At 42.1% G+C, this 22,127-nt stretch overlaps 1 protein-coding gene across 1 annotated transcript in view; it reads right to left on the reverse strand.

The window, feature by feature from the left end:
- Positions 1-456: 456 nt before the first annotated feature.
- Positions 457-22,127, reverse strand: part of cpped1 (calcineurin-like phosphoesterase domain containing 1) — a 57,555-nt gene continuing 35,884 nt past the window's right edge. Inside the window, exon 6 of the mRNA XM_028568049.1 lies at positions 457-1,090. Coding sequence (XP_028423850.1) covers positions 864-1,090 — 227 coding nt within the window. The 3' untranslated portion in view covers positions 457-863. The remainder of the gene's footprint in view (positions 1,091-22,127) is intronic.

Raw genomic sequence — 22,127 nt, forward strand, 5'->3', positions numbered from 1 at the left:
AAAGGTCAAGCAACACAGATTTTGATAATGAACAACTAAAAACGTTACACACTGGACCTTTAAGCAAACAAGCCCCGTAGCTGCCCACGTTCCCGTCTGCTGTTGGGCAAGAATTCCTTTCTCGCTCTTCTTTTATGAGAAATTTCTGTTTGCAACCGTTACCATTGTTCTCTGCAGAAACAGGCAGACAACGCAAAGACCACCTCCTGTTTTAAATGAGATTTCAGTGTTTTAGGGTGGAATATTCCTTTAACGATGGAAAGGTTTGGATACATTTAAAGTTACCTAGGCAACATTTGACTTGAATGCAGTTTGAGAACACAGTCAATGATCTTTGTGTGCCTCCTTTTAGCTCGGCGGGGGGCAGAGATAATAACATCCATTCTGTCAAGAGACGCTCCAAGGAAAACATTCAGTAGAGAGAGAGAGAAACTAAACACAATTTAACGTAAATCATTAGATTCTGTACGCTTTATTATTTGGCTTTGCACTTCCATTTTTGTTGGTTAGAACTCACTGCTATTTTTGTATTTTCTAATCCAACGTGCCTCAATATAAATTATACTTTTTTTCCACTTTATTGAATATGCAGACTTTTTTGAGACTTGTTCGCTGGAAGATCATAAGCCTAAGCAGGAAGTTTTAGCTTATCACACTAGAGAAAGATGATGTACTAGGAACACACAGTTTGAATGAATTTAATATCTTGCGTTCTTATGTGCTGATGTGTTGACCAACGCGCCAATCTCCAAAAACCTTCTTGAGTGCCTCTAAGAACAAAGGCTCAAAACGCTATAAAACTACAAAACAATTCACTGAAAAACCCAAATAGTTTTTTTTCCAGATTTTCCCTCCTTTGGCCTTTAGACCTGCAGCAGCTCCCTGAGGTCCTGGTCCATGCCACGCGCACTCAGCTGCTCCAGACTGTGGTAGCGGTGGACAACGGCGTCGGCTGTCACTACGACCACCCTGAGGCCGTGGGTGTCCTCGCCGAGCTGACACCCGATGGCCGAGCTCACGACCACGTCCAGGCCGTCGTGGCAGCCGCCGGCGTTTCGGTGATAGTGGCCGGAGAACACCGCTTTCACCCCTGTAGCGATGAGAGAGGTGTCAGAGTGCTGAATTTCATTCATGAAGAAACTACAAAGAAGTCCAAGCATTGGATGGGGGAGGGGGGTGGCTAGGGGAGGAGGGTGGGTGGGGTCGGGGGCACAAAAAGCTGAAATTAGTTTTTGTTAGTGGCCTGATTTAGTTTGTGTCTGCTGACGTGAACGATCCAAACTGGGATGTTACTATGAATATGCATGATGCTCTTTAGAGTGCAGTGTAATTCACACCACGTCTGACCCCTCTGTCCCTCATGCATCCCAGATAAACATACGCTTACAAACACCTCGCAGCATAAAATTACCAAAATATGTCTACGAGGTCCTGACAGGGTTAGTGATCATTAATCAATGTTTGCTCCACCGGGAGATTTATGGCTTTAAATAACTCACTTTACAGCTCCCCGTGTGTTTGAAACAAGAACCTTCTGCTCATCGTCTTGGTTTCTGATAGATAAATGTACCTTCTATGTTATGCAGTAGCTCGGCATTAGCATAATATCATTATTAGTCGCATCTGATCAGCATAATGCGACAGCAGTGCACTGTTACAGTGTAATGTAGAATAATTTATTCCTATCTCTTTCCATCGACCAGAACTGGCTGAACAAATTGTTTTATGGCAAGAAAATGTTAAATTGATTGCACTTAAATAGCGCCTTTCTACTTTACTGGACAAAGTGCTTTGCAATTTGCCTCTCAATTATCCGTTCACACACACATTCATACATACACAGATGGCGGCGGAGCTGCCATGCAAGGTGCTGGCCTGCCCATCGGCAGCAACTCGGGGTTCAGTGTCTTGCTCAAGGAGACAAACAGGGAAACAAGAAAGGAAAGAGATGCAGAGGATGGAGGGAAGAAACGAAGGAAAAAGAAAGAGGGCAGGAAAGACGACAGTTGGAGGAAAAAGAGAAGAACAGAGGAACTAGAAAGCAGAGATAAGAGGAAGGAAGAAAGGAATGAGGTAAGAAACAAAAGAGAAAAGGAAGGACGTTAGGTTGAGAGGAGACAACCAAACAAACAAAAAAGACAGAGAAGTACATACTCGGGAGCTTTCCACTTGTAGCATATTTTGAAAACCTGGGGAGTGTAGATTTAAGGGAGCCACCATTTCCAATTTATTTTCAATTACACACAACATCATTAACAGAATGGTGGGGGTATGGCTCGGCCTGCGGTAGTGATGCTGTGTCACTACAGGGGAAATGACTGCACACTTTAAATGGCACGCCAAAACAAGCCTCACTTTGAATGTGTTTGTTCGATGTGAAGGTAGTACTTATTTGACGGCGTCTTTATTTTCTTTTTTTTTGGAGTTGTTATCATTGCTGGGCAATTTACACTTGAACGAGGGGTAAACATAATGTTTGGATTTGGATTAAAGAAAAAGATTTGGCCGGGGGTTTTGTGCTTTAAGATTAGAATAGATGAATGTTAAAAAGGACAAGATAATTATTATCTTTGAAAGTTCATCAGAAGTATAGTGATACAATACTATGCATGTGCTTGCAGGTTCAAATGTGGATGCATGTGTAGGTGAGGGAATTGGATTTTAAAATAAGTCTACTGCAGGCTTTCAGCAGAGAAAATGAGCTGCTCTATTTTTTAACTGCAAGTGTTTCCATGGAGGGAAGTCTGGCTGCTCGCTGCCTCGTCTCCAGAGAGACACCCAGCCAAAAAAAAAAAAAAAAAAAAATGATGAAAACTGGCAACAAAAGAGGATCAATTGCAGTCTGCACACGAGAAAGACATTTGTCTGTCCCAGAAATCACAAAAAAAGACGAGGAAGATCCCTCTATGCATCCGCTGCTGATACTACTTCGATGTCAACACCGTGAAATTGCCCTGAATCATCAAGTCCGCCACTCTGCATAATCAAACAGCACTGGAATACAAATGTGACCTAAATTTATATTAATATTCAGAGCTATGTGAGGACAGCGGTTGCACACGCAGGACTATTAAATAATAAATCCGCCCAAGATGGAAATTGATTAGGTGTGTATGTGTGTATGCCTGGGCTAAATGCATTTACAATCAAAACCTGCGGCAGCACTGTGTAAAGGCCACCCTCCTGTGATTTGTGGGTGGGCCTGCAGCTAGATCGTCACGGCAGTGTTGTAGTCGAGTCACCGACTTTCATGTCCGAGTCAAGTCGAGTCACCAAAGGAGAGAGTCCGAGTCAAGTCCAATGTGAGTCATTATTACCTAATTATGAATCTGAGGAGAGTCTCGAGTCCCCAGTGTTAGTCACTAAAGAAGAGTCAGACTCAAGTCCGGGACGAGTCACCATTACCTGAGTTTGAGTGCGAGTCGAGTCACGATTCCCCAGTGTTCTAGTCCGAGTCACCAAAGAAGAGTCAGAGTCGAGACCGAGTCACCATTACTTGAGTTTGAGTCGAGTCTTAAAGTCCCCAGTGCTCTAGTCCCAGTCACTAAAAAAAGAGTCAGAGTCGTGTCCAAGGTGAGTCACCATAAGCGGAGTTTGAGTCGAGTCTCAAAGTCTCCGGTGTTCAAGTCCGAGTCACCAAAGAAGAGTCGGGCGAGACGAGTCACCATTACTTGAGTTTGAGTCGAGTCTTAAAAGTCCCCAGTGTTCGTTCTAGTCCAAGTCACTAAAGAAGAGTCAGAGACGAGACCGAGGTGAGTCACCATTACCTGAGTTCGAGTTGAGTCTCAAACTCTCCGGTGTTCAAGTTCGAGTCACTAAAGAAGAGTGTGAGTCCAGGTTGAGTCACCATTACCAGCATTCAAGTCCAAGTCCGTGTCCCGAGTGCGAGACATCAAGGTTGAGCGTGAGTTGAATTCCAAGCCTCAATTGCTCCACTCTGGCACCTTCAAAGAGCCGATATACAAATAAAAGAGGACATTACTGACAGTCCCAATCTTCTCCTCAATTAGTGCGTTCACAAATGGAACATTTCGCGGTGCTCTTTCCAGCAGTGGATGTAAAATCAGTGAAGGCGAACTTCACGAGCCGGGGCGCATCCCTTTCCATCTTTCCAATGTGAACATATAGTAGGGAGCACATGCATCATGAACTGCAGTCGCAGGTGGAGGACACACGACCTGCCCCTGCATCAAACAGTTACAGACTAAATATATACACAATATCTTATATCACATTTGTATGCCCTATTTCACATAAAAGTAGTCAGAAACCAACCAACTTCCGAGTCCTATTTGATGAATGCTCAAGTAGGGCTGTGGAATTAATCACAACTTTAATCGTGATTATGATTTTGGCTCCTATTGATCACAAAAACATATTATTTGTAAAAAAAAAATAGTAATAATAATAATAATTTTGCACATTACGTTTTGCAAGTAAAAAAAAAAAGTTCAAACGGGAAAAGTATTAAGGGAAATGTCACAACTCACAGTTGATTTGTTTATCTGGTTTACTGTTTTCTAAGTTCAATAAATGCAACGTCTTTCCAAAAGACAATGAGTAATCGCGGTAAATAATTGTGAATTCAAAATTGACCAACATTTTTTTCCATAATCGAGCAGCCCTATGCTCAAGTCTGATTTCATAACTCCTCGAGTCCAAGTCTGAGTTCAAGTCATCAGTGCGTGAGTCCAGGTTGAGTCCCGAGTCCAGAGAATAGCGCCACGCACAGGACTCGAGTACTCCATCACTGCATCATGGACAGGTTTCATGAGCCTGTTTGTGCATACGTGTTTGTGTGGCCAGGAATAATAGGCTTTCATATAACCCTGACCCTGCTCTAGGTGACTGAATAACTGGCCTGGCCAAACACTGTCTAGGCACAAATGTTTGTCCTAGATGTTATTTCTAGATGCGGGCCACACGTGGCCTCTAGGCCAAAGCATGTTCTCATTATTCTGTATGACTGTGTGTGTGTGTGTTCTGTGTCCTAGTCCCTCTATACTGACAGATACCTACGTGTTTTTGTCTTTCTTAAGAGAAAACACGCAGCTCATCTATAAATGTTCAAACCCTGTGAATAAAAAAAGCAGCAGCAAAAGTCTGAACCAGGGAAAATGTTTTGACGGGATCGCCTGATGAGTTGAAATGTTGGATTTGTTACAGCATCCAAATGTGTGACTTCCTTGGATGGTGGGAGGAAGACGCCAAGACAGCAATAGTAAAGAAGCAATAGGCAGGAATTAATCCTGATGAATAAACCGGCAGGATAAAAAAGGAAAATCTTTTTGAAGTTGAAATGTGTTTTCTGAACCTCGTCTAAAACTCCCAAAGATGCCGCGATTAATCATGCCGCCGAATAAAGTGTGTGGGAGTGTGCAAGTGTGCACATGTATACATGTGTCTGTGCGTCTGAGTTCTGCCGCCTCTCTCTCTCTCTCTCTGATGATCCAAATCCCACACACACACACGCACACTCATATACACGTACACACACCGCATGACACCACCACGCAGCAGCAGTGAGCTTCCCCCATATGTGTGTGACATGTTTGTGATGCATTCATGTAGCTGTAAGTTTGTTGGTCACAGCTTTAAAAATGAAGAAATAACAGCCTGTGTCCACATTTTTTTTCCCCTGAGTGTCAGCGTCTTTTTTTTTTTTTTTAGTTGCTCCCAATGAGGATTGAGCGTATGCGGACGCATGAAGTCGCATAGACAAAAAATGCGCTGCTCCCAGCTAGGGCTGCAACTAACGATTACTTCATCAATGTCAATCAATCTGTAGATTATTTTCTCGATAAATCAATTAGTTATTTGGTCTATAAAATGTCAGAAATGGTGAAAAATGTCCATCAGTGTTTTCTAAAGCCCAATATGACGTCCTCAAATGTCTCAAAGATATTCAGTTCACTGTCATAGAGGAGTGAAGAAACTAGAACATATTCACATTTAAGAAGCTGGAATCAGAGAATTTTTTACTTTTAAACTAATTAATCGATTATCAAAATAGTTGACAACTGGGGTGCCTTGGTAGCACATCTGGTTGAGCGTGCGTCCCGTGTAGTATGGCTCAGTCCTCACGCAGCGGCTTGGGTTTGATTCCAACCCGTTGCTGCATGTCATCCCCCCCCATCGCTGAACCCAAAATCGGGGTTCAGTGACTTGCCCAAGGACACTTCTACATGGGACTGCAGGACCAGGGATCGAACCACCAACCTTCTGATTGGCAAATGAATAACAACCTACAAAGTATTATTAGGAACACCTGTTAAATTTCTCGTTAATGCAATTATCTAATCAACCAATCACATGGCAGCTGTTTCAATGCATTTAGGGGTGTGGACAATCTCCTGAACTCCAAACTGAATGTCAGAATGGGAAAGAAAGGTGATTTAAGCAACTTTGAGCGTGGCATGGTTGTTGGTGCCAGACGGGCTGGTCTGAGTATTTCACAATCTGCTCAGTTACTGGGATTTTCACGCACAACCATTTCTAGGGTTTACAAAGAATGGTCTAAAAAAAAAGGAAAAACATCCAGTATGCTGCAGTCCTGGGGGCGGAAATGCCTTGTTGATGCTAGAGGTCAGAGGAGAATGGGCCGAGTGATTTAAGCTGATAGAAGATCAACTTTGACTCAAATAACCACTTGTTACAACCGAGGTATGCAGTAAAGCCACAACACGCACAACCTTGAGGCGGATGGGCTACACCAGCAGAAGACCCCACCGGGTACCACTCATCTCCACTAAAAATAGGAAAATGAGGCTACAATTTGCACGAGCTCGCCAAAATTGGACAGTTGAAGACTGGGAAAATGTTGCCTGGTCTGATGAGTCTCAATTTCTGTTGAGACATTCAGATGGTAGAGTCAGAATTTGGTGTAAACAGAATGAGAACATGGATCCGTCATGCCTTGTTACCACTGTGCAGGCTGGTGGTGGTGGTGTAATGGTGTGGGGGATCCCTTTTGCCTTCAGAACTGCCTTAATTCTTTGTGGCATTGATTCAACAAGGTGCTGAAGCATTCTTTAGAAACGTTGGCCCATATTGATAGGATAGGGTCAAACATGGCATTAGTATGGTGTTCCTAATAATCCTTTAGGTGAGTGTATATAAGTCTATAAGTATTTACTACAACAATACGGATAACACTGGTATTTTAAAATGTCTCTCAGCCAACCAGGATTGCTTTTTTTTTTCTTCTCAATACTACCTTTCAAGTACAAGAATAACAGATTCACCTCTTAGTTTTCTCCTCCGAGGCACAAAGGCTCTTGAAGATTTGCGCTTGGCTAACCTGTCTAATGTCTATCAGGCCGAATGGAATCTCTGTTAGGTTGTCACGACACACTACAGGCTTTATTACATTTATCTACGGTCTATAGTATAGCTGACAACTGAGGTGGAGTGAACCAATAGACAATTCTAATTGGAATCGCCTCCCTCTGCTGGCTTGCTCCACTGGCTCTTACGGAGCAAAACCTATTTCATAGAAACAATTTAGCAAAGGCCCAGAGATAACACCCTGACCTGAATTCATTAGAGCACTTCCTTTTCAGAGTGCCGTCTTTACGCAGCCTTTAGAAGACAAACCACTCCACCGGGGCTCTTGTCTGCAGAAAAAAACGCTCTCTGAGAGAAGAGACGGCCTACCTGAGAAAGAAAAAGCATTTCAATCTCCAAAAGATTTCTATATGAATAAAAAATAAACAATTGAAGAAGAAAAAACCGAACAAAGAAGTTGAAAGTCGTCCCCTTTGCAATGCAGTCAGAAGATGAAGCTGACCTCTGAAATGGTCCGACAGAAAATGAATGTGGAATAAGCACTCTTTTAAAGTGAGGGGTAGAGGCTGTGATTGCCTGTATGGAACTGAAAAATGAACAAATTAAAAAGCAAAATAAATTGCAATTTACACTAGCAATGTATCAAAGATTTGCCGTGGCATATAACTACTGATTGGCAATGAGCCCTTCTAGACCAACACAGTGATGAAGGTTAAACCCTCCTTCCTGACTTGGGTTGCACGCAGGTCAGACATTTTATTACCGTTATCCAACCTCTCATCCAATCTGAGATAGGGAAAAAAGAACGCTTTGGCTTGTTTGTATTTCTTTAATCAAAACTGCCCTGGGCAGTGCTAAGCCCCGGATGCAGCAACAGTGCTCTTATATAAATAGATTTCGAAATGGGAGAAAAGCGCCAGATGTCAGGCTGTATCCCAGCACTGTACATCCGGTGAGCCAGACTACACATGGGGTAACAAATCCTGTGTAGGGGACCAAATTGGATTCAGTGCATCCAATAGTTTCGAGACATTTTAGTTTGGATCAAAATGGGGGACCAACTGATATCGGCATCCGATAAAGCCAAGTCGCTAGTGTGACTAAAAAAGCATATAGTTTGAAACTTTTTGAAACGTTTGAAGCCCACTTCATGATGGCAAAACGGAAGCTTCGCACAAGATGCCAAGATGGAAACTTAGCTTCATTGAGACTTGATAGCTGTTGTTGGCCAGCAAGCAGTTCCACTGAAGACGCTGGGATTTGAAACGCTCTGAACCTCGGCAGCTGCTATTGAGTTAGCGGATAAAGGAATTTACTTTGTTGATCCAGGCTGTGCTTGCATTTTAACTGCAAACCTTCGGCTCATTGTTCTTTAACTAGAACTTTAACCACTAGGTTAAAGAACTAGGGCTAACGAATATTCTAAATACAAATATATATTTAACTTATTGTGTTGGGCCTGGGCTGCTGCTCCCTAAACATTCAGCTCCCTGTCTGAATGAGCCCAGCCGGTCCTCCAGAGGAATAACAGTGAGTGTGTGGGCGTATTGATGACGTTTCTATCATGCGGGTGGCGCTACCGGAAGAAAACAAACAACAAGTTTGAAGGAGAAGACGGCAACAAAAACCGAAATCGACAGACAAATTCAAGGAACGGCAAGACTCGGTTAGAGGACAAACCGGCTAGAGGTCTACAGTATTTATATGAAGCTTTACATTATATAGGGCATTATTTGTATTAGTTTATTTTGCAATGCAGTATGTAGATCTTTCAAAATAAATGATTATGTTGAAATAAACAGTAGTTTAGTCTCCCATTTTATTGGTTCGCCCTCTAATGGACACTGTAAAAAAGGCAATGCCCTGAGCATGCATTCCCATTATGTATCCACTGTGTCTGATCACACACTCTGCATGTGCACTCTCTGCTCCCACACTGACGACGGCCCCTGAACGCAGCAGCAAGTGAGAAGCACATCAGGAGCAGACATCAGCTGGACTTGAGTTTAGACTGCGGCGATTTTGACGGACAGTTTCCTTTCCGTGTGTGCGTCCATGGAAAATGTAAGTTTAATTGTTGTGTTAGGTAACACACCGTCAGTGTTTATTAGCCGTGAATGTATTTAGGTTTCTGTTAGCTTACAACAGGATTCAGAGCTAGCCGCTAGCTTGTAATAGTCTGTTTAACTGTTCTACATTTTAATAGCTATTGTTTTCTATGCTGTGGACTGAATATTTCGGTTGTTTATTTAGTTTAAATGCTTGTTATAATTCTTATGACTGTCATTTATATAGGTTACATGAATGCCTTGTGCTTGCTAATCTTTAATTGATAGCTCATTGCAGTCCAGTTACTATTGTTAGCCATTAACATTGCTCTGTGCATGCTATTTGTAGCTGGCTATGTTTTAGCTTAGGTTTGCCTTTGCTATTGGTCTGTAACTATTCTTTCTAAACAGTCTGTATTGCTGTGCTTTGTTGTTACAGAACCACACACGCACAGAAACACAAGCCTATTTGTTTATATAAACCATCTAAACTGCAACCCTGGACTCTGCATCTCCTTTCTCCCCACACTCTCACCTGAACATTGGAATAGTGTCCTGACCAGACACCCTGAAGCGATTGCTGCCACACCTATTAACCCATATTTACACCTTCTATCATACGGACACAATGCGCAAAAATAGGCTAGATATTCAAATATATTCAAACCGATGTGGTTTTTTAGAAGGAAAAATTAAATGTCATGTTTGGCCAATTTTGAGAGCCCTACTAGGTTATTAAAAGTGCCGGCAATCTGCAGGTACCCTTTCTCATGAAACACTACAGCAGCTGATTTCACAATGTGCCCACCTTTAACCAAAAAAATGCAACTCATAAGTGTGAACAGCTGCTGTAGTTCACTGCTGGAACCTTAGAGCCTGTGGACTTACGTGCACTGCTGTGGGCTACCACTGCCTCCGGGAAAATGATAGCTGGCACCCTTCTGGGAACATGGCCCTGATTTGACAATGACAAAATACCATCCACAACTCATTTCACTTCACTCCAATCAAAGGAGCACAGCTCGCTTTCTGTACATTGTTATCCACAGGGGCTTGCAGTACAACAATCGGCGGGGGTGACTGTTGTCAGTGCCATGGCTCTAGCCATTGAGCTACACCGAGAATAAAATCCTTGTCCTTTTTCTGACAATATCATACTAAGCCCATTCAGCCATACAGAGAATGGAACATATAACCATGCTAAGTGTGAGTGTCTTGCTTCGCCCACTGAGCTATACGCAGATGAGAGGCACAGTATGTGTTCAAAGAGTGTTAAATAGCAGTATCGCATTCAGTGGAGGATTGTTAAGTCCAATTTCGCCATGCTTTGCTTCATTCTCCCCTTTCCTTGTATTTGCCGAGTGGGTGCCCTTGCGAAAAAAACATGCACTCTCTGTGACGGTAATTCCACATCTTGTCTCTGTCTCTGCGGAAATTCCATTTACCTGACAGCCTTGGAACAGTGCTGGTTCTTTTGTGCTTTTCTTTGATAAAGATTCCCATCTGGGGACCGGCCTTTGCTTTGACAGACAGAGGTAGGGAAGGGTGAGAAGAAGGGAGGGAGAAGCACGGTGGTGGGCTGGGGGTAGGAGCAGTCAGAAAATACCCAGAGTAAGCAACCGGAGTGATGAAAACATATGGAATGCTAACGGAGCAAAATTACCCAGAGTGAAATTGAATTCTGGTCAGAGTTGCAGAAAAATGCACAGAGAGGAGAGGGGAGTCCCCTCCAATGTGCAAATGCATTTTGTCTATAGTATGCTTTTCATATGCTGCAGCCATTTCAGCCACGTTCGCCTTAATTTCTGGATGTGTTTAAATATTCTGAAAGACCTTTGCTATTCAAATGCTAATAGCGGTCGCTGATGTAGGCCGCAAAATAAAGGAATAAAGGGGAGTAAAGAAACGTCCGTCCACGTCTAATCCTGTTTGATGTTGGTGTTCATTCCTCCAATCGGCCCTCCCCTTCTTTCCTTTCCCGCTCTCAATCATCTCCCTTTCATGTCTTGGTCACTGATTTTGCAAGGCTACAAGATTGGATTTGCTAATTGCGAGCTAAGATCCTATCTTGCCACTAAAACCTCTACCTATCAGTGATTCCCCCCAGGAGAAGCCATTTCTTTTCAGACCTTACCTCCGTTTTTCTCTCCATCTTTCTCTTTGACACAAACTCTTAATGCAGTTCTGTACAAAGCTGTCATCTGCACATCTGTGAGAGCGGGGCTGCGTAGGAGTGAACATGCAACGTGTGTGCTCTTATTGAAGGGCGGTTGTCATTAAAGTGCAGGTCTGGGAAATAATTAATCATAAAATGGTGGCTGTTGATAATTTGCATGATAGAGGGATACAAAATGATGTAGCGTGGTGAGGCATCATACAGCCCCGGCTCCCCATAAATCACTCTCAGCCATCAGTCCCCACACAGCATCCCCTTCCTGTGTCCTCCAGTTACACACACACACACACACACACACACACACACACACACACACACACACACACACACAAACAATCACAAAGGAAGCTTGGAAATGAAAGTTGTCAGCAGCATGTCATCAATTCCTCTGAGAGCATGCATGCCTTTTGGCCATTTGGTACCCAACGTGGTATCTAATCATCCTGAATTCACCAAGCTATGATCCTTATGTTTCTCTAAGGCCGACAGGGGCTTAGTAGTGAGGGGAATAGTAGAACTAAGTACCCAGGACCCCTACCTGGTAAGGACCCTCAAAAAGCCTGAAGTTAAAAGTGTCTTTTTATCTGCAAATTTGATACCATTAGCATTATAAGCAGGGCTTCAAATTGACACCCACCAACCCTCCAAATGCGGGTAAAACTTAACTTTAACGGGTAATATTGTAAAGTTACTAGATAATTTGGCTGGTGATGAATGAAGCAAATAATGGTGCGTTCTTTTGGTCTTGTAATCGCGACTAGTAGCTTGAGTGTGACGTCACATCCATGTCGGAAAACGAATAACCGTGGGTTGTTGCGTTCTTTTTGTCACACAATACTACGAGTCGGAGAAAAGATGGATTTTTGTAACATTTTTAGTAACATTTAGGATTCTATTCACCGAGTTATTGACATATTACACAAATATATTTCACAGTTTGATACATGAAAATTACATTTTGATTAACGTTAGGCTACTGCTCTGCTTTCTGCTCAAGGCTCGGCTTAAAGCCATTGTTGTCATATAGCAACAGAGCGTCTCTAGCCAATTTCAGCAGCACAAGCTACAAAATAACTAATTAGGCGGTATTTAACTCCTAATAAGACTGTAGCGACATGCCTATAGGTAGCAGTATACAGTGCTATGTGTATGACTTCTTCATTTGGTTGCAACAAAGACAAAAGTGCTTAAAATTGTAGAAAACCACAATGTTTACTACGTGTGATGCACGACGTAGCCATCTTTGAAAGTGAACTCGGGGTCCTCTGAGTTCAGACGACTTGACGAGTCGTATATACGACCTCGGTGGCGTTCTTTTTGCAACTTCCGGTTCGTAACTCCGGAAAACGACTCGTAAATCGACTTCGGTGGACAAAAAGAACGCATCATTACACTGCGTCTGTTTGAATCGGCAGGCTGCAGAAATTATGCAACAAGTCAGTGTTGCCAGATTGGCCTGTTTTCTGGGCGGTTTAGTGTGTGTTTGGCTTGGTAATCCTCTGGCAACACTGCTTGTTGTACTCATCCTACATTTCCCATGAACACTATGTTGTGAGTGACGTGTCATACAACCGTTGGCTACGCTGCCTGGCGAGTGTGGTATCGATTACAAGCTACGCTGAAACGGAGAAGACGAACGGAAGGGCGGCCAACAAACCAGAGGAGCCGAGATGAAGTAGTAAAGTTAGTTAGGAAAAAAAACTTGGTTAGCATTGGTAACTTTAAAAATCTACTAGCACGACAGCGTTATGGACACCGTGCTTTATTTCACAGTGTCTTCCACAGCTGGTGTCGCAAAAGCAGCATCTTAGCAGAGCAGCAGCTTCAGTCCTCTGACAGCGTCTACAAAGGAGGAGGTGTTCAGGCACAGCGCGGAGCGTAGGTCACCCACGTTTTGGCAGCGTTCACAGCCCATGTAACATATTCACTGTAGATATTTGAGTAAAACACCTTGAGGCGCCGCTTAAACCGCAGCAGGGGAGGAAGTGCGAGGTGAGCGGAGGTGAGAAGTAGCTGGCGGGGACCTTTGAAAGGAGTCTGGGAACTTAAACTTAATAAGAACTATATTTAAATAGACTACAATATTCCAACATTAAAAAAAGTTAGACAGTGAAGGAGGTACTTGTTCTTTACTTAAGTATTTCCATTTTCTGATCCTTCACACTTGGAATCCACCAATATAGAAATATTGTATACTTTTTACTCTTATATTAAAATGACTGTGCAGATTAAGATTAAACCTCTTATGAGATTTCAAGCAGTTATACAGTTAACCCAACACACAGATATCAGAGTGTAGTTCGAATGTGCTCCCTTTAGAAAAGAAAACATGATAATATAACTCTGATTTCTGCTGCATAGTAAGTCCACAAACAAGGGGAATGTAGTCATATACATCTGTGGTTACCCAAATCTCAATGACTTTTAACCTGCTGCGGAGGAGAAAAGCAAACAGCAGAAACAAGGCAGGACCTTCATCAACAGTTCAATCGATAAAACAGTAAATTAACAAGAAGTAGATATGCACCAATTACAACTTGCTGGGCCGATTCCGATTTTCATTGAGTTAGGCCAGCCGATACCGATTTTAGACGATTCCGATTTCATTTTTTCTAACCACTTTACAGCACACGCAAATATTTATTTTCTATCTTTTCTTTAATAGAACATTTTGCACAGAACATAGAACATTTTTCGAACAGATAATGGATCACTAAATTACTCTAAAGTGCAATGGTAGAACCATTTCCTTCTTTTCACATCCAATATCTAAAAATAAATAAAATTGATGATTGATTTTGGTTTTTGGAGTCGTCCCTCCACGCCCTACTTTTTCCTTGCAGGTGTTGCATATTGCAAACTTGTTATCTTCTGCACACACGCTGAAGAATTTCCAAACAGCTGACATGATGCAGGTTAATTCACGAGGTTCCCTACATGTGCGAGAATAGCGCGGAGGCGCGCTTCACACCGCGAGCAGGTACGCCACACACGGCGGAAAAGTTGAGAGAAAGGAAAAAGAGACCGTGCTCTCGCGTCCGTGTGTACGTGCATCTTTGAGAACTGGAACTCGTATAACTTATTTTGTCAGTTAATTGTAGCGTTGACCGGCCTGAAATCGGCATATGTCAGACTGACCTGCCGGTCGCCGGTCATGGCAGAGCAGGTGAAAACCGGCCAATTCCGGTCACCGGCCGGTCTATCGGTGCATGACTAACAGGAAGTGTTGAGGATTGTAATTCTAACAGTCCTGTGCATTTCAAGCTTGAAGAGATGATGGAACAGTACACAAAGGCCGAGTTCAGACAGAATGGAGAAAAACACGGCCTCCTCATTCATTTCAATGAGGCCACTGCTTTGCCACCAACACAAAGGACTGGCAAAAAAAAGCCAAACCTGGTTAAACTTTTGCCGCGACGAAATGCAAGTCATCCAGCAAGACACTACGTTGGCCAATAAAATATGTTCACGTACACTTTCATGCTCAGTATTTTGTAAGGTTAGTTTTAATTTATCTGGTGATCGCTGCAATGAAGGACAATATGACTGCCACCTTCTTGAATTGTAAAATCCATTCTCATAGTATTACAAACTCGTTCCAGTGTCTGATAAGCCTTCAAACTCCAAGAAACCATTACTTAAACTGGCCTTCCTGGATCGTATCATCTCCTCTCACCGGTATCTGAACCAACACGCCCCAACTATCGCAGGCCCTCTTTTCGGTCTGAATACCCGGTAAGTCGTCCCCATCAAAGAAAGAAGAAAGACAGTGAGTGAGACAAAGACAGAATAAGAGAAAGCAAAAGCGTTATTCAGCCTCACCATTAAAACAATGGGGTTAAAGGCTTAACTGTGGCCTCTTATCAAATCCCCAGAGGGTGATACATGTGACTTCGCTTTTGAACAGAGGACCCTTGCTGATAAAGATGACTGGCGGCAAGAGAGAGAGAAAGAGTGAGAGACAGAGGGGGGAAAGACAGAGAGACTATGCAGAGCGGCACATGGCTTATCTTCACCTCTAATTAGCTACTGTATGTACAACTCTACAGCCGCTAGCAGTGTTGGGAATTCCAATGAATTTCTCAGCTGCAACTCTTGTTTTCTTCAGGGTTTGGAGGCAGGGTGGAAGTGTGTATCTGTCTGTATGTGCGCATGCATTCGGCCTTGTTTGCATGCACGCTGAAGGTATTCTGGAGGCAGGATATAAACCTTGCAGGAGAAGGAGGAGGAGGAAAGAAATCTAATTACAGTGCTCCATCCATGAGGAGCGGAGAGGCTAAGATCACTGCTGGGATTTCGGTTTCTCTATTCGCTTCATCGAAAATGGAGACACCGGCCTCCAGCAATGGGAATTCAATCTTCTCTGAAGAGATTCTTGATGAGCGTAAAACCTGTTCTCTCGAAATTCAACATCCTAAAGGAGCAAGCGGACTACTTGTCTTTCTTCCTCTGCTTGCAGTAACTAACTGCTGGCTGAGTTGCACTCGTGCATTGAAAAATTGGCGTAGGTGGGGGCAAAGATAGCATTATTTACTACGATTCCAAGCATGACAGTGACGAGGCAGAACACATGCACTCATACAGTACATTAATAGGAGTAAAGGACTTCCTCCAGGGTGTTTAGCGCTTTGTGTGGTTGTTACCAACAAACTGGCTTGTGCTGACTTAAAAGTATTCTACTAAGTAGTAAATACCACAAAAAAACAAGTTGACAGACTTAAGCCCCATTTACATGGGACTAGTATTACCTGGGGACTTCTAGTAATTTGCTATACTATAGTTGCGGAAGTCGTCTGTGATCTTAATCCCGCGCAAGTCCGCCACGTATAATTTAAAGTAAAAATTCCATTGTAAATTACCTACCATATTTCGCCAATCACAGAGGTGTGATTATATTAATCCCGTGCAAATCAGCATCTCAGTGATTTGGGGTTGTATTGGCTGCGTTGGCAATTATAAATGAAGTTTTTGATCAGTCTTGACATCATATGCTGGGGCTAATGTCAGTAAATTCCATTAAAATACAGACTTTGCTCATCCCGTGCGAATGCGCCGCACGAAACACAGACGTTAACCTTGGAAATAGGGCTTTAGTCGAGCGTTGGAAACGTATCCTTTTTCCAATCAGGTGCTTGGTTTCAATTCAAATCATATGAATCACCATTTAATAGCTTTGTGCACAATTAAAGGCAATATTTAATATCAACCAAATCACTGTTTGATCCAAAACCATAGTAACTGCTTGTGCAATAAAAAAAAGGGAAAGCACGATACTTTAGTTGCCCGGGAGGGGGTCATCGCGCAGAGACAGTGTATCATTAATATGAGCTGGAATGCAGTCAACAGTTCCCAGGGTGGAACTGCTCACTCTGATGAGCCAGACTAAGACTAGAAGACTAATTGGTGTCACACCTCTCCCATGTGCAGCTGTGCTGCTGAGATAAAATATAGATATTTACTGTAGAATATATCATGCAGAGAAAAATGCACCACTGCCTAGCACTTTATATGCAAAATGCATACACACGCATACACACACACACACACACACAGAGTAGGAAGAGAAAATGAAAAATATCTCAATGAGGAAAAATCAAATAAATGTATTTGTCTTTGTCCGCAGGGGACTATTTTCTCTATATCCATCATATGTCCCTGAAGTGGTGGGGGGCTGCAGAAAGCAGTAATAACTAGGGGTGGGAAAAATAATCGATTCTTAGATGCATCGGGATTCTCTCTAGAACGATTCAATGCTCGATTCTGATAAGTTAGTAATCAAAATTTTAAGAGTCAAATTTTTTAAATGTCTTGATTTTTATTTAAAAGTTACTGTCTCCAGACAAGTACAAATCAGAAAACAGAGTGACTGAAAGAGGATGGGATAATGGACAACAACTTAAGAGTTTAGGCAAGAGTGCAGACAAAAAAAAAAAAAAAAAGGGCCAAAAGGAAAAAAAATTTTTTTTATATATACACATGATCTAATAAGACATACATAAAATAATTAGGCAAAACACATATAGGCTGTTCATCTACTTTATCACATTACATCTGAGCACCTCAAGTTTCATGTTCTAAGAAGCCAGTTATCCACCTTTAAACATGACTGGCCCTCTGACATGGAAGATTACTGGGAGAGAAGGGGACTTTCACAAGCATGTTTAAGGCGTAAGCATGGAATGACCACAAAATAAAAACCTCACTAGACAAAACATTTCATTAAAACTTGTGTGTGACAAATATATGTCAAAATCTAAGCCTTGTCTAGCTGCTTTGTCTAGGAAGTGATTAGCAAACTCTGAGTAGCAAACTCAGATTTATATGTATATTTTTTTAAATCACGCATGTAGATTAAAGAGAGATTCCCACCCCTAGTACTAACAACCTCACAAATGCTGCGCCAAATCCCCAGCTGCTGTGACACAAAAAAGACACCTTTGGAGTGGTCGAAGAACTCTGCTACACACCGCAGTGTGCACTTAAATATGTTGATGTGATGCCAGGAACACATTTGTGTAACAGCCAGCGATTCCATTTTAAGAGTCATTTTGAATTACTACACAACCGATGAGGAAAGCCGTCCAATATCACCTCTGTGTTCTTGCCAGACTGTTGTTTGGTTTGGCTTGAATAAGACCCAATAGGAACTTTGAGGTAGCCAACGAAGAAGAATATCTTTGAAGAGTTTTTTTTAAAACAATATCCATGTGTTATTGGTACAAAGAGAAAGACTTTTAAAGCATCGTAATGAGCTTTCCAGAATTCCTTGAAGGGATCTTGAAACTAAATTATTTTTCCCACTATAAAACACGTAATCCTTCAACTGTTGATGGAACCACATTTGTCTTCCAAGGTAAAATGATATAAGAGCTGGCAGCACAAACATAGACAGAGACTTATCCTTGTCAACTGCATATTTAATGAAAATCTCTGTAGAAAAATGACATGTATGCTTTGTCTGTGCCAACGCTTAACTGTTCTGGTGTGGACCTTAATCTTTTTGAGAGCAAAAGAGACTGGAAACAAAATTTTGTGTGTGTGTGTGTGTGTGTGTGTGTGCGAGAGTGTGTATGTGTGTGAGGTTAAAGGTTAAAGATGCTGCCTTTTACTGTAATGACAGTAATGATCACCAGGGTATAAGTGCACATCTGGAGGCTTCCCATTACAGGGTGCAGCGGTGAGGACAGACCAACATGGGAGGGAGATGATGCGTGAATAACGCAATGCAGAGGGGGGAAAAAAAAATTACTATAACCAATGTATGTCCAGAAGGGACGTCATTTACCACGGACGAGAGGAAACAGCCCCTCGCTGCACACACAGGAAGACAAACAACACACTTGCCCTGGCGCTCTGTTTTCCCTCAATAACATATCCTGGTTTTCTGCAATTCTACGAGTGTTTCAATTGGTTTCTCCCCTAAAAAGCCTACAATCTCTCCATTGGGATATTTTTACCGGGCACTTGTTTGCCCTGCAGGGAACTCCTACTTCATGGAAGTTTTTAGAATTCCTTTATTTTGCAGCTAACTAGAATTACCGCCTTGTTGTTGTATGCCTCCACCAACCAGTCAAGTAGCAGTTTACATCCACATCTGTCCAGACTCTATATATGCAGTGAAGACTTACTAATAGTGAATTTAATGAAAGGTAATAAGTGTACTTTTTGACATGTGTGATTCCAGTGAAAGACTTCCAGTGAGAAACATGCCGTGTTCACTTAAGAGGCTATTTTTTACAGAGGAGTACACAGGACTAGGGCTGCAACTAACGATTATTTTAATAATTGATTAATCTGTCGATTATTTTTTTGATTAATCAATGAATCGGATAAAAAAAACAAAAGCATTGATTTACATCAACTCAATACATACATACTTGTTGTTTTAGTTAATAGTTGTTTAAAGGTAAGTAACCCAAATAGCAGATACAGACAAGACAGACAGACAGACAGACAGACACACACTTATTCATTAAATTATTACCATCATTGTAGTAAGTGCAAGTTAAGTTCATTTATACACCACACACTAATATATTTGTCAACAATAACTGATATGGGACAAAGCACATAATATATACATGACAACAGATTGAAAAATAAATGGGCCAAAAAAGGCGAGTGAATAAAACCATGTCTTTAGTCTTGCAAACTATACCACCCCTGCTTTATTACTGTTATTACCGAGCTAACGCTAGCTTGTCATGCTAGTCAGCTGGATAACGAGTAAACGGCAGCACCAGAAGAGCTACTGGAGGGACGGTACGTTCCACCATTCAGAACGGAACAGAAGTAGGATAGTGTAGTGACTTTACCCTGCTGTTGAACTCCCTTCCTCCTCATCAAGGACTCCAACATGTTTACGTTTTAGGTGCTGACTCATCACCGTGGTGCGCCCGTGCCATGCCGTGTCGCTTTTGCTTATCTTGCAATTAACACATTTTTGATTTATTTAGTGTGAAATGCTCCCACACCTTGGATGACTTGGGTCGTACTGATTTCTCTGCCTCCACCGTGTGTTTCAGAACAACGTTACGGGTCTCTCCGGTCTTTCTCCGTATTTCCTCTACCGCCGCTCTGCGCTTTTTTTCTTTTCTTCCGCTCCGCACTGCTCCGCTCTGCGCTCAACTCAATTTTTTTTTTTTTTTATATTTTTAGTAATCGAATTTTATCGATTTTATCGATTCGTTGTTGCAGCCCTACACAGGACTGATAGAGAGCTTCATCACATGGTGCAACGACAATCTGAAGCTGAATAACCTGAAGCTCAATATCAGCATCCCAATGTGCTTATGCTGGACTACTAGAGGAACAGAATAGAACACAAAGTTGTAGCCATGACAGTAGACAATGCTTCAATTATGGATGTTGCTGCAAAGAAGCTACACATTCTAAAACGGGGATTCACACACATCTTCAACCCCGCAGTACAGAAGATCCATAAAATCACCACAGTTTTAAGGTGGCCAACCAAGATTAGTGTGACCATTTCAGTATCTGACCAAATGGGAAATATGGTCACAATCTCCCTTCATGCCGTTGAATAATGGCCAGAAAAGCGGGTTTTTTTGCAGAACATTATGATGTCACGGTGAAAAGTAAAATGTCATCACTTCATTATTTTATCCCATAAACTTTAACATTTGTGTGAAATTTGACATAATTAGCATATAAATGATTGAGTTATGGCCAAAAGATTGTTTGGTGATGTCACAGTAACCTAAACCTTTGACCACCAATATCTAAACGGATAGACTGAATAACCACAGTTATTGAATCTCAATATGTAATTTCATGGCAGTTTATCAAAAGCATCACCAAAGTCATTCGGATTAATTCGCTGGGGACCAAGGATATCTGCACAAATGGCATGACCATCCATCCAATAGCTGCCATGACATTTTACTAACAAAATAAAATTGTCAAGATTGTGTTGGAGCTAGAGTCTGGAGCAAAGCGGTGGACCAATCCACCGAGCAACAAAGAAACATTCCCCACAGACTGTACAGAACATAGACGTAGTCTCCATGTCGTCACCCATAGGTTTCTGAAGATGTGGGCGGCTACGGCCGCCGCCATCTTTGCAGTGCCTGTTAGCGGCCTAACACCCGGCTAATCCAAAAGTGGGCAAAGAGTTGGAGTGTGTATGTAATTGAGGCAGGCCGAATGAAGCCTACAGTCTATGCTAGCCCCACCACAGTGACATGAAGGGGGAACTTAACAATAGAGACCAAAACCGTTTTTGTACCAGGCTGTAAACAGGCTGTAAATTTGGATATTTTAACATGGGGGTCCATGGGGAGCCAGCATAAAGTGGACATTCCAAGAACTTTTGGCACTTCCACATTGGCTTCATTTTACAGACCTGGAGGTTGCTGCTTGCATTTCCCTTTATGGAGCCTCGGCACTATTGGGCCAAAAACCTTTTCTGAACAATTTCTGGTATGAATGTACAGTAGCAGCTCTATCACAAACTGACACAGAGCACAACTATGATTACAGTCAGTCTCTTTTACTGTACAAGCATGACTCTAGGACATACTACAGAAGATTCAGAGTGCAGATGTTACAGCATCAGTAACCAAGACACTCCTAATTGGAGATGAAGAGAGCAGAAGGAGGATGAAAGAAAAACCAGGGGATCAGAGGAGAGCACAAAGGAACAAAGAGACTAAGGCTATATAATTCAATAATAACTGGTTTGATTACTTCTGTCAAGTCATCAACATTTTAGTTTTAGATTTAGTACATTTAGCTGACTTATGAAGAGCTATTAACAATGATAAAGCTGCGCTTTTTTCATTTTTTCATTCCTATGCAGTAGAAATTTCCAGATAAATTCAAGACACGCATCTTGACATTTTGCTTGAGCCCATCGTTATGTATGGGACAGGACAGAGAGGGTGCATGAACGTGACGAGAAAAATATGACAACGACGTGATAAATCACAGGCCGTAACCAAATCACAACCTTTTTCTGGCAGTAAATCAAAGTGCCACATAGTGTTGATACAAACATGAGAAAGCCATGTAGTGTACTCATCTTTACAGCGAGCGGCAGCATGTCGGTCATATATTTTTAATAACCATGAACACACATACTATATAGTTCATAC

This window comes from Perca flavescens, chromosome 21 (assembly GCF_004354835.1).
Source record: "Perca flavescens isolate YP-PL-M2 chromosome 21, PFLA_1.0, whole genome shotgun sequence".
Taxonomy (NCBI): domain Eukaryota; kingdom Metazoa; phylum Chordata; class Actinopteri; order Perciformes; family Percidae; genus Perca; species Perca flavescens.